Raw genomic sequence first — 22104 nt, 5'->3', positions numbered from 1 at the left:
GCCCTTGCACTTGATGAATGTGTCATTTGACCACTTTGTTGAGAATGAATGGGTGTGGAAAAAATCAAAACTAGAGGAGCACCTACTAGCATAAAATCTTGGTTCTCTTCATATTGTAGGTTGGCTTCAATATTGATTGTTTGCATTTTAAATTCCATCCCATTATTCACCTTCTATGAATTTCACATTTCTACTGATTATAAATTTTTTGGTGATTAGATTATGCAACTTGTATAGTTTGGATTCATCACTGTATCCCACAAATATACAGTTTTTCCTTTATTGTCTAACATTGTTCTCAACTCATTCCAAATATATGCATATGCCACACATCCATAAACTCTCATATGAGAAACATTATTTTTCTTCCACTCCATGCTTATTCAAAAATCATATTGATTGCACTTTTAGTGAGACATCTATTCGTTATATATGTTGCACATGCTAAACCTTCAACTTAATATTCATCTCACAAATATTTTTCTTTCAACATGCTCAGTGCCATTTTCACAATTGTTCTATGTTTTCTTTCAGTGGTACCATTATGTTGAGGGGTATACCTTGTAGTAATTTTTTTGTGGAATCCACATGGTCCTTACAAAACTTTATCAATTCATTTTGAATGTATTCACCACCTCTATCTATTCTCAATTCTTTAATGTGATGCCCACTTTGCTTGTCAACAAGAGCCTTGAATTGACAAAAAATATCCAAGCACTTCATGCTAATGTTTTTAAAAGTAGACGCATGTTTTTCTTGTGAAATTACCAATAAATGTCAAGAAGTAATAGCATCCACATAATAACTTTCCTATTCAAAATGCTTCTCTATGTTGTTTACCTAAAATACAAACTTCACATACTCTATTTGGTTTTTTATTAGTGGTAACCCCTTTACCATGGTTTTCCTATACTAAAAGGTGTCCAAATCTTAGATAACATAACCAATTTTTAACTTTAATTTAATCTTGAAAGATTATTTGAGTGATTATTATAGTTTTCTCTTCTTCCTCTTGTAAGTTTGTTGAAGGATATGCTTGAGAAAATTGTATCTTCAAATCTATTTTTAGCCTTAGTTGAAACATTCTATTGTTGCTCATTTCGACCTTGGCTATAGGCTAATTGCTTGAAAATTTATCAAAACTTATGAATTCTTTGTTTTTGAAAAAGATTCTATACCCCAATTGGACAAGTTTCCTAATACTCATTAGGTTATGCTTCAAGCTAGGAATGAAGTACATATCAAAATTAATTATTTTCCTCCCTTTTTGGTTAGAATATTGATGTTTCCTTTACCCATAATCAAAACATTATTATCATTCCCCAGAATGACATATGCTTTTACACTCTTATCCAAACTAGAAAACATTTCTAAAATTCCAATCCTATGATTGCTACAACTTGAGTCTAAAAACCATATATATTTTTTATTTTCTTGTGCAACATTGCAAGCTATGAACATGTTGTCTTGATTTTGGTTTTATTTGGTAAATTTATAGTGTGTTGTCTAGAATCATATGGTTTCTTTCTACATTCATTTAAATAATGCTCGCATTTATTGTAATAATGACATTGAATTGATCTCTTATGATACTTTTGGCCTTGAGATTGATTTTAGGTTGACATTTGATGGTTGTCACTTCCACTTGAGTTTCCACTTGAGTTTGATGGGTTGGTTCATCCACCTCTATATGAATTTCTTCCCCTACCTCTAAAATTTGATATTCCCCTACCTCTACCATGGTTGATTGAGACTTGTGTCTTGATAGAATGTTTTGAAATTTAATTTGTTGACCTCCTTAGCCTATGCTCATGGAAAATGAGAGATGCATGTATCTCATCAATTGAAAAGTGTGAGAGATCCGTTGTCTCTTCCATGGACAGCACAATTGATTCAAACCTTGTATTAAAACTTATAAAAATGTTTTCAACTACTTTCACATCTTCAAGAGCTTCACCATATGATTTGATTTGGTTTACCAATGATTTAGTGAAGAATGAGTCTATTGTGTTTGATTCTTTTATGTGTATTAGCTCAAAGTTCCTTCATAGAATTTGTAGCTTAGTTGTTTTAACCTTAGTGATTCATCCTTATGAAGTTTGAGGAATACCCCATACTTTTTTCTATTTTGTTGTCGATGCAATCCTTGGAAGATAAAAAATGAGATTTTTTGAATCCTTCTTTTTATTATGCTTCAATAAATCTTTCTCTACTCAAGTTAGGGTATTGCATGCTACTGAATTAGCTGGTTCTGGGTAACCATTGTCTACAAGATCTAATAAATCTTGAAACATAATAATGTCTTCATTGAGATTGCTCGATAATCATAATTGTTTCTATTAAACAGAGGAATTTGTGGGTTTGTCAAAATTGTGCACATATGCATCCATTAAACCTAGAGTTGCTCCTCTTTTATCGCTCACAAAAATAAAAAATAAAATTCCCTTAATTTTTGTTGCTTAAGCTATTGCTACAACAATACAAAAGCACTACACAGGTCTTTTCATATTATTTTCTTAAAACAAAAAGCCTACATACATCATTGTATATGCCCAACAATCATAATAAAAAAATATTAAATTGCATTTAAAACTACACCATATGAGTATCAACGCAAGGGGATTTGCAATCAAAATCATACTTGAATTGATATTAATGAAGGTAGGTATGATTACTTCTAACACATTAGTTTTATTTGCATGTATTCCTTTCCTCTTCTCCCTATCTTTGAAAATTAAAATAATAAATGAATACTATGTTTGTAACAGCAAGAAAAATTTGCAGTAAAATCTTCTGGTTAAAATTGTCCATTTCCCCATGCCTACATAAGTGTATGGTGTTATATTTGTCAGAAAAAGTGCAGCATAATTAGACTACACACACATCAGAATTTAACTGAAAATGAGTAAACAACACACTCCGAGGATTATTTACTTAAAAGAAATGAACCAGTGTTTCTTTAAAAATTCTAGAATATTAGCCATATATTTTGACAAGTCATAATTGCTTTAGATTTTACTATTTAAAGCCCACCCACCTTATCACCGGAACCATAATCATATCAATTTCTGATGGAACTCTTTCCCCTCTTTCCCTCAGATTATAAATGCCACAAATAAATCTCGGCAACTTGTTTGAATAGCCATCAAAACTATCAAACAAATAAATCATCGGAAGTGAGTGAACTAGGGTTGTAAACTGTCAAAGTTTAATCTATTCTTAGTATTCTTTCGAACCATTGGAGTGTGAAAAAAAGGAAAGCAGTTTTAAGAGAAGAAAGCATAAAAGGATTTAAGTGAAGATTCAAAAATACAGAGATGGAAAATCAGTTAATTCATGGTCATATCATGGTCATATCATGTAAAGTTTAAAAATAAATAAAATTAGAAATAATTAATATTTTAAATTAAAAAAGCCATATCTACATTTTAATATTTTAATAATGATAGAAAAATATCTTAAATGGAAATAAAAGAGTACACCTAGTTATTTGTAATGGTCCCAAAATAATTAAATAATTTTTTGTTTTCTAATCAACCAAAGCTGGAATCGTGTAACATGGGGTAGTTAATTAATATAATATTTTGTTTCAATATTATGCGGTGATTTCGCCAATTTATTTGATCCTCTTTGCATCCAGAGTTTCATGCCTTGTCTACATTTCATGCTGCTCTTGTATCCTATCATGGCTCCTCTATTGTTATTCCCTTTTGTGTTTTCCATTTTTTCAATCTCCACTTTTCCTCACTATCTCAATAATATCTCTCAAGAACAACAATATTTGCTCTTGCAATTCAAAGCCGCCATTTGGAATAACAATGACAATTTACAGCCCAACTGGACGCCCCTTCGGCCCCTCTGCAATTGGACTGGCGTCACCTGCGATCGTTCTTCTCAGTCTGTCGTCACCCTCAATTTATCGAGCATGAACTTACACGGCATAATCTCTCCTATCCTAGGGAATCTCTCCTCTCTTCGATCCCTTGACCTCTCCAAAAATGCCCTCGCTGGTAACATTCCATCTCAACTCGGCCGACTTCCCCATCTGCAGGTACTCTGGCTCTATAGCAATCAATTGCAAGGAACCATTCCGCCCTCTCTCTCCGCTTGCCGCAATTTGTATGACCTCAGACTTTCCTTTAACCAACTGCATGGCAGCATTCCGCCCGAGCTTAGTCTCCTCACAAATTTGAAGATCCTCTACTTGGGAATAAACAATCTCACCGGTTCCATTCCCAGTTCTTTAGGAAATCTGTCTGCGTTGGTTGAATTGGATTTGGGAATAAATAATCTCAGAGGCACCATTCCGCCCACTCTGTCCACTTGCCGCGGTTTGCATGACCTGAGACTCACTTTTAACCAACTGCATGGCAGCATTCCGCACGAGTTGAGTCTCCTAACGAGTTTGGAGATCCTTTACTTGGGAGCAAACAATTTCACTGGTACCATTCCCCGTTCTTTAGCAAATCTATCCTCTTTGGTTGAATTGGAATTGGCAAAAAATGATCTCAGTGGTATTATTCCTCATGAACTGGGCATGCTCCCTCACCTTCAGTTTCTTAACCTTTGGGGAAATAAGTTATCTGGCACCATTCCTAGTTCTTTAGGAAATCTGTCTGCCTTGACTGTTTTAGATTTGACGAGAAACCATCTACAGGGCACAATTCCACCCACTCTCTCCGCTTGCCGCGGTTTGAAGATCCTTCATCTGGGAGCAAACAATCTCTCCGGAACCATTCCTCCTGAATTGGGCATGCTCACTCACCTTGAGGCTCTCTACCTTAATAAAAACAAGTTATCCGGCACCATTCCTAATTCCTTAGGAAATCTGTCTGCCTTGAAGAATTTAAGTTTGTCAGAAAACAATCTCCAAGGCTCCATTCCCTGGTGAACTTGTAAAAGCGGCTGAGGTCAGATTTTCAAACAGACGGGCAGATGTTATGGAGGGATGCGAATGAAACATGGAAGACAATGACCCATGGAAATGCAGCTTCTTCCATTTTAACATTTATCAATCGTCAAAAGTTTGACATTTTGAATGTGCTTTTTAGTGCTTCATGCTAGCCATTTCAAGTTTATGTTCGCCCACAACATTGTCTACTTTCATGCAATATACTCAGGTGTAATTTTTAACAAGATATTCCAATAATGTGTAATATATTGTTTAATTATATTGAGAATTTTGATATTTTTATTTTCTTCCCCTCGTCGATATGCATTATTCTCCCAGGTGAAAATGATGAAATCAATCTGAATGCTATAAATACTATGAAACATGCCCTGAGAGAATAAATTAGGAAAAAGAATTGAAGAATTTCCGTTACTGAGTTTGTTGTTGAATAATTTGAAATACCTTTGAAGGATGCGTCGTGAGGCTTCTTACAGAATTCATTCAAAGTTTTAGACCTATATGTTGCATATACTCTTTAATTGAGAATTCATTATCCAAACAAATGCATCTAACATTATACCAATTGCTTCAGAGATCTATAACTACTACAAGCTTGCAAATATTAGCTAGACATTACTCTCTGAATTTTCCTTCACATTATTGCAGAACTGTCTCGATTGGCCATGTAATGGTATAAATATTCTGATAAGAAATTTAATATAGAATTGAAAATTTTAGGGAGGATTCGACATCTTAATCTAATCGGAATCATAATGTATTTTCCTACATTTTCCTCTAAGGTTTGGTTCATCAATTTGCATTTTTTGGGAGCTTGGAAAAGCATTTCCACTTTAATGGAGAAGATGAGGTTTTTCTTGTGAATAGGCATCGCATTAACTTATTTATGGAACTTCCTCTCTTTATATGGATGGTTTTAAAATTTATCTTTTTTTCCCTCCCCTCACTATTCTTTAATCTTAAAATTCAAAAATATTAAATCATTTCAGCTCTTTTAAATGTGGGAGTCTTGTATTTAGTAAGGTTCAATCTTTGATGTGCTCATTAAAAAACGTTTAGTTTAATCAACAAATTAAGAATTCATTGACAAAAAAGAATTTAAAGACAACTTAATAATCTAAATTTTATTAAATAATTTGATGTTTATCTTCTCTTATACTTTAATGGAAAATCTTTATGCCACCTATTAATTCTTAAAACAAGTAAGATGTTCCAAATCATGTGCCTTTATTCTACTAGTTCATGAACCATATGCAATACTTTGAAGATAATCTATTCTTTAAATTATTTGAATGATGTAAAATAACTTTAATAGATGGATCATTAGACTAAGTATGGTATAGTAGCATTCACTCTATAATTGATCATTCGTCGTCAAAAAGTATATCCACATTTCTCGGTTGCATCAAATATTAATAGCTACTACAATCTTACAAATATTTCCCAAGTATGTCATCTAGGTTTATTGTTGTGCTATTGAAGAGTTCTCTTAATTGACGATATAATAGAAATATGCACGTCTATAGAACCAATTTGATAGTAAGAATAATTTGGCATTATCTAAAATGTTGATTTGAATTTGATGTAATTCTATTACTAAGATTTTCTAGATTATATTGTAAGGTAAAAAAATTATTTTTTTTTATTTTTTTTTCGCTCTCTCATTAGATTTTTGGCATTGATGTTGTGATGAATTGCATTCAATTTAATTGAGAATAAATTTACTAAATGGTCCATTAATCTATTTGAAAAAAATCCAAATTTATATCAATCTAATTTATAAATATTTTTTACCTATAATTTTATCGTACACCTTAAGAATCTTGATCTTCGAAGCCATTGGGGAATAGATTAAATGGTGTCAACCTTTTTTCCTACCACCAAAATACTATCATAAAAGTAGTGCCATTGGGGGGGGGGGGGGGGGCTTCAAAGCCATTGCATGTTGGAACTTACTGCTCAACCTCTTGTCAACCACCTAGATATTTGTACCTCTTTTCCCTGACACATAAAGTAGTAGTTATTTGTTTGTCAATTATGTCAATATTGGTAGGTAACTTTGAATTTTGAAATTGACTAGAAATTTTTTCAGCGAACAACCAAAAAAGGAATATTATTTCAAAAGTTAGCTGAGTTTGTATGCCTAAATAGGTTCATTAAGCTCTAGAAAGACTAGAGGAATGTGGTAGAAACAATACAAATGTTTGTGAAAAGAGTAGTTGAATATCAAGTAGTTCCAGACAAGCAAAGGAATGAGGCGATCTGAGCAATTCCAAATTAATGGTGATTGGGTGTAACTCTAGATCCTTGTCGAAGAATAATTTGTATGATATATAGTAATATGAGTTTTGAAGTGGTTTGTAAATGTGATATTATGTTTAATAAAATTTTTGTTTTTCCTTTTTTCATCTACCTTATGTTTGGATTTCATTTTGTGAGTATTTCTAGTTGTTGGTTAAATAAAATAACAACTTTGTGTGTAGTTGTTTGGGTGTTTTTTATTTTAAATCCATCAATTTGCTATCAAATTTATGCACTATATGATTTAAATTGGGAGTTTTTCCCATCAAATTGGTATACGAGTCAATTGACTGTAAGTGTTAAGTGAGTTGAGAATTTGTGTTGGAGTAATTAGGAAAATGATCTAATTATTAATTAATTGGGTTCTTTAATTACTTTAATAACCTAATATAAGCCTAGGTTCTTTTTAAATTTTATTTAATTAGGCTAATACTAGCTTGACTTTACTTTAGCAATACTTGAGCTTTATTTATCTTCTTATACTTTTTCTTTTGCTATCCTAAATTTAGGTTACAATATCTCTGTTCTCTCTATATAAGAACATCATTATGCATTGCAATTTCATCATGTAATCTTTTCTTTTGAAGAGTATGACATATTTTTCTTGCTAATCTCATTTGTGGAAGGTGTTCTAGTTTGTTGCTTGATCTTCTAGGCTTGTGTTGTAAAATTCAATATGGTATTAGAGTGTGAATTTAGTAAACCCCATCTCAAGCTTTGAGTTTTTTTTTTTTAAGTATTGTAGTGTCACCAAGTTTAGCTTCTTGTGTGGATTTATAAGTGGACAATTTTTTACCAACTTTTGGAGAAAATTGAGTGTCAAAATTTTTCTATTTTTGGAAACTTTCTATTTTCAAAAATATTCTATTTATATAAAAAAATTTGTTAAGAAACTTTCTATTTTTGAAAAGATTCTATTCTAAGAAACCTAAGATTTCAGGAAAGTTTCTATTTTTGAAAGCCCTAATTGATATGTTGTTGGGTTTTATGCTATAAATAGGTCATAGGAGTCGAAATTGCATAGACAAGATATCATTGGAAAACTAGTTTGAGCACCGATCAAAATCTATAGGTGAATTTGTTATATTTTAGAACAATTATCTGTATAAAGCCTCCAAAGTCAGCCTTCAGTTTTGTGCTTTTAAGGATAGTTATCTTACACCTCTGGACTCCTTTTTCAAAACCCAAACATTGTTGGAAATCTTGTGAAGTCCTATATTTTAATCTACTACTCTTTTTTCAAGATTTTTTCCAAAGTACATTTTATTTACTTTTTTTGTTTTCACTATCTGGGCAATTACTTGGGATATTTTGGCACCTAGAATGGATATATTTGTTGGATAATTCTTTATGTGATATATTTTACATGTGCAAAGATTCTTAGGGTCTAATTATTTTATTTCAGGAGGTATCATGGGGTACTTTGGACTCAACTTTGAGAGATGCAAGGAGACCTACATATCTCTCAATTCTTAGAGGATCATACAGTAGATTCCCTTGCACATGCAAATTTCATACCCTTTGATAATGGCACTGTAGAGGAGATTGAGTATATCAAAGGTATTTCATGTTCTTATATATTAGAGGCCTATTTGCACATTGCTACTCCTCACATTGAGATCCCTTCTCAATCATCTTCCAAAGGTACACACAGTTTAGATTTGTATTTCTACATTTTCCATTTTATGGGAGTATCTTTTCATGTCTCCAATGAATTTGTTTCTTGTTGGCGAGGGAAATGTTGTTTGCAGGCACTTGATCATGTTTAATGTTTAGACATTCATCATTGGCACAAGAGCTACTTCTTCAATGCTGGGACTGTTATCTTCATTTTTTGCCTCTTATCGGGGGACATCCATTATACTATTATGATAGAAGTAGTCCTTAGTGGGTCACATTAACTCCTTTCCTTTTTTATTTGACACATTTATTGTATTTTCTCTCTTTTTGGGAGGTTTTTTTTCCCATAGGGTTTTTCTCCATTTCTCCATCTGTGAGAATTCCATTGCTTGACATTAGTTCGTGCATGAGTACTTGATGAAGCCTATTTGTAAGGACTCATTCATGCATTTATTTTACATTCATCATTAGGTTTTTAGAAACTCCCTAATTTAATCATAAAGAGGGTGTTAAAGTAATTAGGAAAATTATCTAATAATTAAGTAATTAGGTCCTTTAATTGTACTTAAGATAAACTTAGGTGTTTTTTAGATTTTATTTATTAGGCTAATATTAGATTAACTTTAGTTTAGTTGTATTTGAGATTTATTTAGATCCTCATTCTTTTTCTTTAGTTCTCCTAAATTTAGTTTAGGGAATCATTGTACTCTCTATATAAGCACATCGATATGCACTATAATTTTATACTATAATCTTTTGTTTTAAGGAGTATGACATATTTTCTTTCTACTCTCATTTGTTACGATGTTCTACTTTGTTGTCTAATCTTGTAGGATTATTTTACAAAATTCAATTATTTGCTATTTAGTATTGAAGTTTAATTGTGTTGGAGACATCAAGTTGGAGAAGACATCAATAACTAGTAGTAAAAATGTTCATTTAATTGAAAAAAATGTGATGTTTGGGTAAAGAAAATGAAGACTATAATGGTTGCAAACTATTATGTGAGCTGGCATTAGTGGGTTGATAAATGTGATTGAACTTCATCAATTTTCTCTTGACACAAATGCCAAAAGAGTCAGCTAAAAGAGAGAATAGGAAAATATGCAGAACAATAGAGTTTGATAGAGGTAGTCTTGATAAAAATAAATTTTAAAGAATAACAATATATAACTATGTAAAGGAGTCTTGTGAAATGCTCGAAACAAGTTACAAAGGAACTAATGAAGTTAGAATAGTGAAAGTCCAAATTTTCAAAGAGAATTTTGAGTCTCTTCAAATAAAGGATAGTGAGTCCATTTTTATTTTTACTTAAGAATCCATATTTTGATAAACTGGTTAAGAAGATATTTAAAAACCATTAAAAATAAGAGGATTGTGGAGAAAATCCCTAGAAGTCTACCTTCAAAATTTTTTATGCTATAGTGATTTCCATTAAATAGGCAAATGAACTCTTAATGTTGAGGTGGATAAGTTAATGGGTTCACTTCACATCATGAGGAACACAAATATAGGTCTACAACATCTTCCTTAAAATAATATATTAAATCTCAGCCCAATGCAAGAGGCACAAGGAGGGGTAGATAGATCTCTGAATATAGCTCATTAGGTAGAGGTAGAATTAACTCTAGTTGAGAAAGTTTTAAAGTAGATATCTCTAAATGAATACACAACAAAGAGTGATTAGGTAGAAGTAGAAATAATTCTAGTCGAGGAAGTTCTGAAGTAGATAACCCTAAATGAATATACAACAAAGAGGGAGAAAGAAACTATCAATCTATCTTTAAAGCCAAGAATATGTTCAATATATTCTTGAGTTAGAGATATGACAAGAGAAATATAGAATATTATTAATCCCAAAAGTTTCGTCATTATGTATTTGAGTTCTAAAAAGTCAAATCCAAGTGCAAATGTGATTGATAGAAAGGTCGCTAAAGGTGATAAATCAAAGGCCTTCCTCATGTGCAACATTAGTGAGTAGGGAAGAATTGAATTTTTGTGTTTGGGAAATGGATGTAGCAACCACATGAGTGGTATTGGAAGTATATTTTCTTTTATTTATCAAATATCAAGACTGAGATAAAAATGGGGAACAATAGAATAGTTCTAGCTATGGGAAAAGGGTTTATTATAATCCACACTAAGAAATGTGAGAAGAAGGAGATAGAGAATGTATATTTTCCCCCTAGTATAGATGAAAATATCCCAAGTGTTGGAAAACTAATCCAAACACGTTATAGAGTATTGATGAAGAAAATGTTGGCATATGCACACTCCAATGAGACATTGTATGTGATTGAAGGTTTTGTCATTGATGGCAACCTTGCAATCCTATGGCACCAGCAAAGGCATTATACCAGCATTAGCAAAACACATTCTACACTGGCATCGGCATAGAAGAAAGGAAGTATACCAGCACAGAGGCCGACAAGATTTTGTTATATTATATTTTGTTTATTATTGTAAAAATGTGTAAGCCGACTTGGCAAATTGTAAAATGACTCTTACATATAAAAGATATCATTGTAGACATTTGTAATAGGGATGTAGAAGCATTAAGGAAAATATTAGGCAGACCTAATGTGCGAAATATAGGTCAAGAGGTATATATAAAGAACAGAGTAGGAACCGGTACTGAATCTGGCATAGAAGATGCTGTTGTAAAGCAGTACAAGATATTGGATTTGTATAATCCTTATTGTAAGTCAGTGAGACTTCCCATTGAGCAGTGAGCTCTAGGCAGTTGGCCTTCTTGCATGTGCAGGCCCCTATTGTAAGTAATATTCTCTTATTGGCCAATGAGTGAATATTGTGGGTCACAAATCCCATCGAGGTTTTTCCCACACCGGGTTTCCTCGTTAACATCTTGTGTTATGGTGTTTTTTTCATGTGGATGTTCTTGATTCTATTTATTGCATTATTTCTTGCATACTGGTACACTGTTATATTATGTTATGCATGTCTTAAGTTAAGAAATTCTAATTACCGATCAGATACTGATTCACCACCCCTCTCAGTATCTGTGGGACCCCTAACAGAAAACCAAATGTATAATATTTGAGAAGAATGGGAGAAAGAATATTCTTGCAGTAGTGCAAATGACAAAGAATTAGATGTTTAATTTGAGGATAGAAACATTTTTTTCATGTTAGTCTATAGCTACACCCCCTAGGCATACAAAATGTATAGTATATAGCATAAATGAGTCTTTAAGATTATCATTCAAGCGTCTTCTAGAATTTATCATCTAAGGAATGAACATGTAGGCTTTTTTGGATTGAGTTTTTTGTCAAAGAAAGGTATGGTTAGTAGTTTTCAACCCATTATAGAACCTAGTTGTAGATGTAAAACATACATTTTAGGAAATAAAAATAGGCAACTGTTTAAATTGGGCAGCTTTTAAAGGTCAAGAGCACCATTAGAGATGTTGTACACTCATTTGTATGACCCTATGAAAACTATTTCTATAAGGAAGTGTTAATATTTTATGACCTTCATAGATGAATATAGTTGTAAGACATAAGTCTATTTTTTAGAGCATAAGCTTGAAAAATTTGAAAAGTTCAAGGTGTTTAATGCCTAGGATGAGAAGGAGACTAGAAACTTTATTAAAGTCCTAAGGTCAAATAGATGGGAAGAGTATACATCCAATTAGTTTGAAATTTTTTACATGAATAATGACATCAAGAAAGAGTTGACAAATGGTTATCCATAGTAAAATAGAGTTTCTAAGAGGAAGAATAGGACCATCGAAGGTGGAAAGGAGTATGTTGAAAGTTAAGGCAAGCTCTAGCAACACTATTGTTTATTTGATAAAAAGAAGTCACATAAGGGTTTTTTTGTGAGAAGATTTCACAAGAGGAATGGATAAAATCAAGTGAAGAGTTGAGCACTCGAGAGTGTTTGGGTATATCTCATATGAATTTGTGTCAAAAGAGAAGAGAAAAATGTTGGATAGAAAGGTTGAGATGCTTATTTTTCATGGGCTATAGTGTATATTTTAAAGCATATAGGTTGTATAACCTATTCACCAAGAAAATAGCTATCAATAAATATGTTGACTCTGTAGAAAAGAAGTCATGAGATGGCTTAGTGCATACTAAGTTTTATTATCTCAATTAGAGTGCCTATCGATGATAAAAAAGATTAGTATAAAAAGTAGTATGATGATGCGACAATAGCTATGTAGCCCAATAGTGAGCTCTAGAGAGATATAAATTGACATTGGAAGCTAAATAGTTGGATCTAAAGAGCTTGAGGCATAGACAGGTAGAAAAATAGATAGGCGTAAATTTCATATCACAAAGCTCTAGATAGATCTAGATTAGTACACTAACTATGAGTACAATAAATAGATACCTCTGGAGATGGTTTGCATAAAAACTTAGTAGTACTAGTGAGAGTTTATATCCCACTCTAATCTCCCTAATGCTAGAAAAACATTGAGTCTAAGGAATATACACAAAAATGATAGGTATGATGATGAATTTGATGAAAATTTAGATTTCACGTTATATTCTTAGAGTGATCAAATTTATTTAAAGGATGTTGTGAAAGAAGAGAAATAGTGTGAGGCAATGGATAAAGAGATAGATGTAATAAGAGATAGATGTAATAGAGAGGAATAGAACATGAGATAATTGATATGCCTTCTAGTAAATAAGTTATTGGATTGAAATGGGTCTATAAGATGAAGAGAAAATTGTTGAATAAGAAAAGTAAAGTCTTTTAAAAATTTAGTAATTTCAAAACACTTGTTGAAAACCAAACAAGAAACAAAATTAAGTGTTTGGAAATGAATAATATTAGTAAGTTATCCTCTTAATAATTTTACTAGTTTTTTGTAGGTAATGGTATTCAAATTGTTACATTTTTCCCACAAAGAATCAATCTCATAGACAGTTTGAACAAGTCAAAATATGGACATAGTTTGTAGCATGCTCTCACGTGTAGCTTTGGGAAAATAGTTCTAGATAGATGTAATAAATGCAACACTATATTTTATTAATGAAGGTCCATCTTCTTAGTTATGTTTTGAAATTCCCAAAGAGAACTGCTTGAGTAAAAGGATTCCATACAATTATTTGTAGGTGTTTCGATGTTAAGATTTCATTCACATTGGGCAAGAAAAATGGATAGAGTTGGAAGTGAAATCAAAACAATGCATCTTTATCAGATACAAAGAGGAGAAATTTAGCTACAAGCTATGGAATGTCATTTTGAAACAAGTTACATGAAGCCAAGATGTAATTTTTAATGCAAAATATATGTGTAATTTTCTTCAATAGGAGAAATTGTGATATTGTAGCACTTGTCACTAATACCAAATATTTTCAAGGTTTATGTTGTTTCAAGGACAAAATTTTGAAGGCACATTCTCTCACGAACATAATTAGTTCACAATATAAAGTAGTAGATGTTTAGTTGTTATAGCATCTTAAATTTTGCTCACCTATAATTTTACCGTTTCTTAGGCATAAATTTGGCATTCTATCTGCCCAGGACTCATTGCAATACTCCAGTTTTTTAGCAAGTTTCCATCTTAGTCCCCAGGTTAGAGTCCTAATTTGCAGGACCTAGACTTACCATGCCCTAGTTTGAAATCAAGACTAAGACATACCACACCCTAGTCTTAAATCGGGACCAAGGCGTATATGTCAAGGGCATATTAAATTGTTACCCTCTAACAATCATCTATGATGAGTGAGAAATATAGCATCATATCTCCCTTTTGTAGAAATTCAATTTTTTTTTAAAAGAGAGTATAAAAGGAGGTATACCTGATGCAGAGGTCCCAGTACCGATATAGGATAGGTTACCCTAATCTAAGAACACACTAAGGACCCTAGAAATCACACAACATTCCAGGGTTTAAGGAACATCAGTTTGATAAGTCCAACATCCCTTTCTCTAAACAAAACACTACCGGTACAAGGTCTCTTTCATTTACCGGTACAAAGACCCTACGATCAACAATGGTTTGGTCCCTTCTCCAATGAAAAAATAGATAATTAAAGTTTTATTTGAAGTCCCCTAAGTTAGGGAGACCTCCTTTACTCATTAAATGTAGGTTCCCTCTATCGGTTTGGGTAACTGCTGCAACAAGGCCTACAAAACCTAGTAGCCTTGCCAGACCGGTTTTCCATACTTAACTCTTTATTTATCCAAAATACCAGACAAACAATCCTGGTTTTGGATACCCTTTTTGGAATTAAAAAACATATCCTAAGGGTTCTTACTGGTATGGAATGCAAGAATCCAAACCTTACTTTGGTTAGGAGACCGGTATAGCCCAATTAGGCCTATTTGACAAAGGAGTGTGTAGACACAGACCTTAACTCACCAAAAAAAATTAAGGAATACTCTTAAGACATTGGAAACACACTAGTTCCTAAGTATTAGGCCGTGATCAAACCTTTAACCCCTGATGTGAGACCTATTTTCTTACACTTACATGGTGGCCACATGGAGTTGCACACCTTGATGCATCAAACCCTAACCTCCAACTAGTCCTAAATTGAAAAAGGCCTTTAAAATCCTAAAATAAATTGGCCATACTTGTATCCCCTCCAAATCCGTGAACCACCAATGAAGGGTCAACAAGGTAAGGCCATTTCTTTGCAAAACCCTAGACAAAACTGCCAAATCTAGGACACTTCCAGAAATTTGTCGATTTCTTCCTTGTATTAGCGAATTAGGAACTTAGAATTGATGCATATAAAATGTGATTGGCCACTCTAATACATCTCACTAGTTTCCTAATTCCAAAATTATCATACAGTACAATACACCACATAGAATAACGAAATTGCAGGAAATTCTCAGAAATATATTACTTCAATAATGCCAAAAGTTTACAAAGTCATTTTCTCCTTTTTCAATGATGATTGGGGATAAAATTTTATACCTTCCTCAATGGTTATCAACCACCTTTTGAACTGAGGTGACCATTGGAAGGAAGTTTCTATTTGCAACCAAAAGTTGTCATTAAAAGTTATCAACAAAGTTATCAAATTTGAGCAACTTTTGACATATGTTGAATCCGACTACCTAGAGGTGCTTCAACATTTCCTAAACCTTCCTAATGCATCTGCAACACATAAAAACCTAGAAAAATACTCAACTAAATACTCCTAGGCCCATATGCCCATGGTGGCTTATCAATTTGCCAAATCCATGTCATTGGGTAACAAGGTGGGGTTTATTACAAACAAATCAAACATCCAACAAACAAGACTACCCTATTACATAGATTGAAAGGTCACATTCCCATGTGTGTCCTTTAGCCTTTATTTCTCTTATTATCTTAGTCACGAGGTACTCCTGCACCATACTCCCAGGGTGAATGAATCTCAAGTTTACTTGAGATGAGGTCATGTAATGTAGTGCCATGCTTCTTGATCTAATCTTCATCCAACCAAATGGCTTCAGAGTCTAGTTTTCCTTTCCATTTGACCAAGTATTGTTTTTACTCATTGTTCCTAGTCTTCTTTACAATCTAGGTGTCCAACACTTTTTCAAGTTTAGGTGGCTCATTTTCATGTTTGGGAAAATCTATATCTGCTACTTCTTCTAGGACCTGTTGTGAGTTGCCTGCATTAGAGTCACCTTTAAAAGGAGTTAGATCACAAACATTAAAAATATGAGATATGTCAAGGTTTGATGATAATTGAATTTCATAAGCATTGGTGCAAAACTTCTTCAAGATTTGACATGGCCCTACTTTCCTTTGCATGAGCTTAGTGTGTTTTCCCTTGGGTAACCTTTCCTTCTTCAAATTTGCCCAAACCAAATATCCAACTTGAAATTGTACCTCTCTCCTTTTTTGATCTGCATGTTCTTTCTATTTTTCTGATGACTTTTGAAGTTGTATTTTGACTTTCTCATGAACTTCTTTTATGGCTTCAACAAACCTCTCACCATTTGAACTTATGGGATTCGTATGGGGTAGTTTTCTCAACTCGAATACCCCTCTTGGATGCAACCCATACACAATTTGAAATGGTGACTTCCCTTTGCTTCTGTTTACAGTTTCATTGTAGGCAAATTCAACCTAAGGTAAGATTGAATCCCACTTTTCACTATGTTGCCTTGTAAGACATCTCAAGAAATTCCCTAATGACCAGTTTACTACTTCTATCTACCCATCCATTTGTGGCTGATAGGCTGATGAGAAGGACAAATTGGTGCCAAGTTTCCTCAATAAAGTTCTCCAAAAATGTCCAACAATTTTGGAATCCCTATCAGACACTATGTTCAATGGAAGTCCATGAATCCTTGCTATTTCTCTAAAAAACAAATCTGCTATATAAGATGCATCACTAGTGGACTTACATGGCAAGAAATGTGCCATTTTACTAAACCTATCCACTATCACAAATACACTGTCAAACCCCTTTTAGGTCCTAGGTAAACCCATTACAAAGTCCATTGACTCACTTTCCCAAGGTATTGAGGGAATGGGTAAGGGTTGATAGAGACCAGCATTGGTACTTCTTCATTTTGCCTCTTGGAAAATGGTGCATGTATCTACAAACTTTCTTACATCAACCTGCGATTTGGGCCAAAAGTAGTGGCTTATTACCAATTCAAGTGTCTTGTCCAAACCAAAATGATCTATCATAGCTCCACAATGCATTTCCTTGATGATATTAATCCTCATTGAGCACTTTGGTATGCACAATTGCCCACCTTTGAAAAGAAGTCCATATTGGATTAGAAAACTCCACATGATACCTTTCACCAAACTCAGTACATGCCTTGTAAATCTGCTTAAAGTCCTCATCTGCAGCATACATATCTATCATTGCATCAATCCCAATTCTTTCTAATTGGATTTCAGATATGGTTAGCACTCTCCTACTTCGTGCATCAGCCACTTTGTTGGCTACTCCTTTCTTGTGTTTTATGGAAAAGGTATAGGCTTGTAGGGATTCTACCCACTTCATATGCCTATGGCTTAACTTTTCTTGGCTATCAATGAAACTCAAGGCTTGGTTCTTAGTGTATACCACAAATTCCTTTGGTAGCAAATAGTGTCTCCATTTTTTCAATGCCTAAACTAGTGCATACATTTCCAGGTCATAAGAAGAATATTTTCTCTTTGCCTCATTGATTTTTTCACTAAAGAATGCTATAGGTCTCCCTTGTTGTCTTATGACCACTCCTATAGCCCCATGAATAACATCACATTCAATCAGAAACAATGTTAAAATCAGGTAAAGCAAGTACTAGTTGTTGAGCTACCTTTTTTTTGAGACTTTCAAATGCCTCATCCGCCTCCTTTGTCCAAGAAAACCTGCACCTTTGACCACCTTTTATGGTTTCCAATATTGGATCACATATTTGACTGAAACCTGTTATGAACTTTCTATAAAATGTGGCTAATCCATGGAAACTTCTAACTTCACCAATAGTCTTAAGAGTAGGCCAAGAAAGAATTGCATTTACCTTATCTTGACCCATCTTCAAGTGACCTTTGGAGATCACAAATGCTAGGTAGATGATCTCTTCTTGCATGAAAAAATACTTCTCCATATTGATCATCAATTTCTCTTCACTCAACCTTTTCAAAACCATGTCTAGATGCCTCAACTATTCTTCCTTTGTCCTACTAAATACTAGGATGTCATCAAAATACACTATTACAAACTTCCCTATGAATTATTTCAAAAATTAATTCATGAGTCTCATGAATGTAATTGGGGCATAAAACAAACCAAATGGCATAACCTTCCACTCATACAACCCTTCATTTGTTTTGAAGGTCGTTTACCACTCATCACCAGGCCTAATTCTATTTTGGTGTTATCCACTCTTTAAATCAATTTTAGAGAAATATTTTACAGGCCACAAATAATCAATCAAATACTGTATCCTAGGCATGGGGAATCTCTACCTTATTTTGATCTTGTTGAGATCTCTTGAGTCAGTACAAAGTCTCCATGTTCCATCCTTTTTAGGTGCCAAAACTGCCGATACTACACATGGGCTAAGGCTCTTTCTAATCAGGTCAGAATCTAGCAACTCCTAAATCTGCCTTGCCATCTCCTCATTTTGTTGTGGTGTGAGTTTGTATGTAGTCTTGTTAGGTAATGTGGCCCCTAGGATCAAGTCAATATAGTGACTGATCTCTCTCATTGGCGGCAAATTCCTTGGTACTCCATTTGCAACTATTCCTTGGTATCTACCAATGATCTCCTTCACTTCTGGACTGAGATCCATGTCCTTTCCTTCTGCTTTATCATCTGCAAGAGGCTCCCCCTTTGAGGTTGGTATTGGAAGCAATGCAAAGCATATTCCTTCTTCCATCTTTATCTCCTTGAGGAATGGTTTTCCCTCCATCATCATCACTTTGGACTCAATTTCTTTCTGTTGTTCATTGCTTTCAGTCAGGGGCAGCAACTCTATGACCTTGCCATTCTTTGTGATGGAATAGGTATTCCTAAAGCCATCATGGTGTGCTTTGAGGTCATACTAACACGATCTTCCAAACAAGAGGTGACAAGCATCCATGTTAACAACATGAAACAAAATCTTATCTTTATATGCTCCTATCTAGAATTATACCCGTGACTGCTCTTATATAAGAGTTTGTTGCCCTTTTGTGAGCCAAGACACCTTATAGGGGTATGGATGTGGTATCCTCCTCAATTTAAACTTCTCTACCATTTCTATTAACACCTAATTATTAGTAGACCCTTAGTCAACTAGAACTTTACATACCTTTCCTCCTGATTGGCAAGTGGTGCGGAAGATAGACTTCCGCTAAGGTGGCACCATAGGTGTTGGTAACTTCAAGAGGGTTCTTCTCAACATCAGTGCCTCACCAGTCTCTGGATAATAATATGAATCAGGTTAACTACTACCTTAGTAATCTAGCTCTTGGGTTAGATTTTCTCTCCATTCTCTTTAGGAACTAGACCCCATCTTCTCTAGGCATCTATTGGCAATGTGTCCCTCTTGGTTGCAGTTAAAACATTTTATTGGTCCTACTCCTCTTCATGATGATCTTCCTCTAAAATTTGGCCATCTACCTCTAAAGTTTCCCTTGTTGTTGTTGTCATTCCTTGAGGAGTCTTGAATGCTCTCTCCTTGAAATTCAAAATTTGATCCTCTTCCTCTGAAGTTTCTCCTTCCTCTTGGTTTCTTACCCCTTCGTCTACTGCTCTTCTCTTGTCTTCTTTTGAGATTCTCCTCTACTTTTAATGCTAATTGATAGCATTTATGAATAGTGTCAGAGCACAAGAGGTTCAACTGTTCTTGTATGTTCCACCCTAGACCATTTAGAGATTTTGCCACTCTTTCACTTTCATCTTCAACCTTCTTAGACTTTATACTCAAATTCTGAAATTCTTCAGTATAGGCACACACATCCATCTGTTTCTATCTGACTTTCTGCCTTCTCTTGTGTAATTAGACTTCATAGTCCTTAGGTACATATACTCCCTTGATCTTTGTAATCATCTTCTTCCAAGAGGTGATCATTACTCTTCCCTCTTTCACTCTTTCTCCTTGCATAAAATCGCACCATGTCAAGGCTGCTCCCTGCTTTTTTGACTCGGCAATCTTTATCTTTTGGTTGTCAGCAATGTCTTCACATTCAAAGAAGTTGTTTAAGGACTCTATCCAATCCATCACTCCATGGACATCCATCTTCCCACTAAAAATAGGAAGGTTTGATTTATGGTCCATGGTTCTCCTCTCGACAGGCTTCAAGGCATTGGATAGGTACCTATGCTCTATAGGAACTTCCTCTTCTACCTTCCCTTGTGGGTTCTCCTCTTCTTCCTCCACTTCCTCTGAGCCATCAGGTCCTCTCTCTAGCCTGCCTTCCAAGTTCTTAATCAATCTTCAAAGCTGGTCATTTTCTTCTCTGTTCTCTTGCACCATCTTGGAAAGCTCCACATTTTTCATCTTTGGAGGCATTCTTTTAGCCTCACCCTCTGATTCTTCTGCTGACATGTACTATTATTCTTCCCAAAAGGATTCTTCCTTCGCTCTGATGCAGACATTCTGGTACCGGTATAGGATAGGTTCCCCTAATCCAAGAACACACCAAGGACCCTAGAAATCACACAACACTCTAGGGGTTAAGGAACATCAGTTTGACAAGTCCCACATCTGTTTCTCTAAACAAAAGACTACTGGTACAAGGTCTCTTTCATTTACCGGTACAAAGACCCTATGGTCAACAATGGGTTGGTCTCTTCTCCAATGCAATAATGGATAATTAAAGTTTCATTTTAAGTCCCCTAGACTAGGGAGACCTCCTTTACTCATTGAATGCAGGTTCCCTCTACCGGTTTGGTTAACGGCTGCAACAAGGCCGACAAAACCTAGTAGCCCTTCCAGACCGATTTTCCACACTTAACTCTTTATTTCTCCAAAAGACCAAACCAAAAATCCTATTTTTTGATACCCTTTTGGGAGTTACCAAATATTTCCCAAGGGTTCTTACCATTAGGGAACACAAGAATCCAAACCTTACTTTGGTTAGGAGACCCATATAGCCCAATTAGGCCTATTTTACAAAGGAGTGTGTAGACACAGACCTTAACTTGCCAAAACAACTTAAGGAATACTCTTAATACATTGAAAATACACCAATTCCTAAGTCTTAGGCCATGATCAGACCTTTAACGCCTGATGTGAGACCTATTTGCTTACACTTGCACGGTGGCCACATGGAGTTGCCCACCTTAATGCATCAAATCCTCTCCTCCAACTAGTCCTAACCTACAAAAGGCCTTTATAATTTTATAATAAATTGGTCATACTTTCATCCCCTTGAAATCTGTGAACCACCAATGAAGGCTCAACAAGGTAAGGCCATTTCTTTGCAAAACCCTAGACAAAATGACCAAATCTAGGACACTTCCAGAAATTTGCTGATTTCTTCCTTGTCTTGGAGAATTAGGACCTTAGACATGATGAATTTGAAAGGTGATTGTCTAGTCTAACACATCCCACTAGTTTCCTAATTCCAAAATGATCGTACAGTACAGTACACCATGTAGAATAACAAAATTCCAGGAAATTCTTAGAAATATATTACCTCAATGATGCCAAAAGTTTACAAAGTCATTCTCTCCTTTTTCAATGATAATTGGGAATGAAATTATATACCTTTCTCAATGGTTATCAACCACCTTTTGAATCGAGGTGACCATTGGAAGGAAGCTGCTATTTGCAACCAAAAGTTGTCATTAAAAGTTGTCAAGTTTGAGCAACTTTTGACATATGTTAAATCCAACTACCCAGAGGTGCTTCAA

At 34.3% G+C, this 22104-nt stretch overlaps 1 protein-coding gene across 1 annotated transcript; it reads left to right on the top strand.

Annotated features, from left to right (window-relative positions):
- Nucleotides 1-3685: 3685 nt before the first annotated feature.
- LOC131863198 (LRR receptor-like serine/threonine-protein kinase FLS2) lies at nt 3686-5078 on the top strand. Its single transcript, XM_059215087.1, has one exon. The coding sequence runs from the start codon at nt 3686-3688 to the stop codon at nt 4889-4891; it is 1206 nt and encodes a 401-aa protein (XP_059071070.1). The 3' UTR covers nt 4892-5078.
- Nucleotides 5079-22104: the final 17026 nt, after the last annotated feature.

The sequence above is a fragment of the Cryptomeria japonica genome, unplaced genomic scaffold (assembly GCF_030272615.1).
Source record: "Cryptomeria japonica unplaced genomic scaffold, Sugi_1.0 HiC_scaffold_57, whole genome shotgun sequence".
NCBI classification, from domain to species: Eukaryota; Viridiplantae; Streptophyta; class Pinopsida; order Cupressales; family Cupressaceae; genus Cryptomeria; species Cryptomeria japonica.
This window is presented reverse-complemented; position numbering and strand designations above follow the sequence as displayed.

Bases quoted from the DNA above. Each gene is read 5' to 3' on its own strand.
- LOC131863198 (XM_059215087.1), top strand. From the start codon at position 3,686: ATGGCTCCTCTATTGTTATTCCCTTTTGTGTTTTCCATTTTTTCAATC.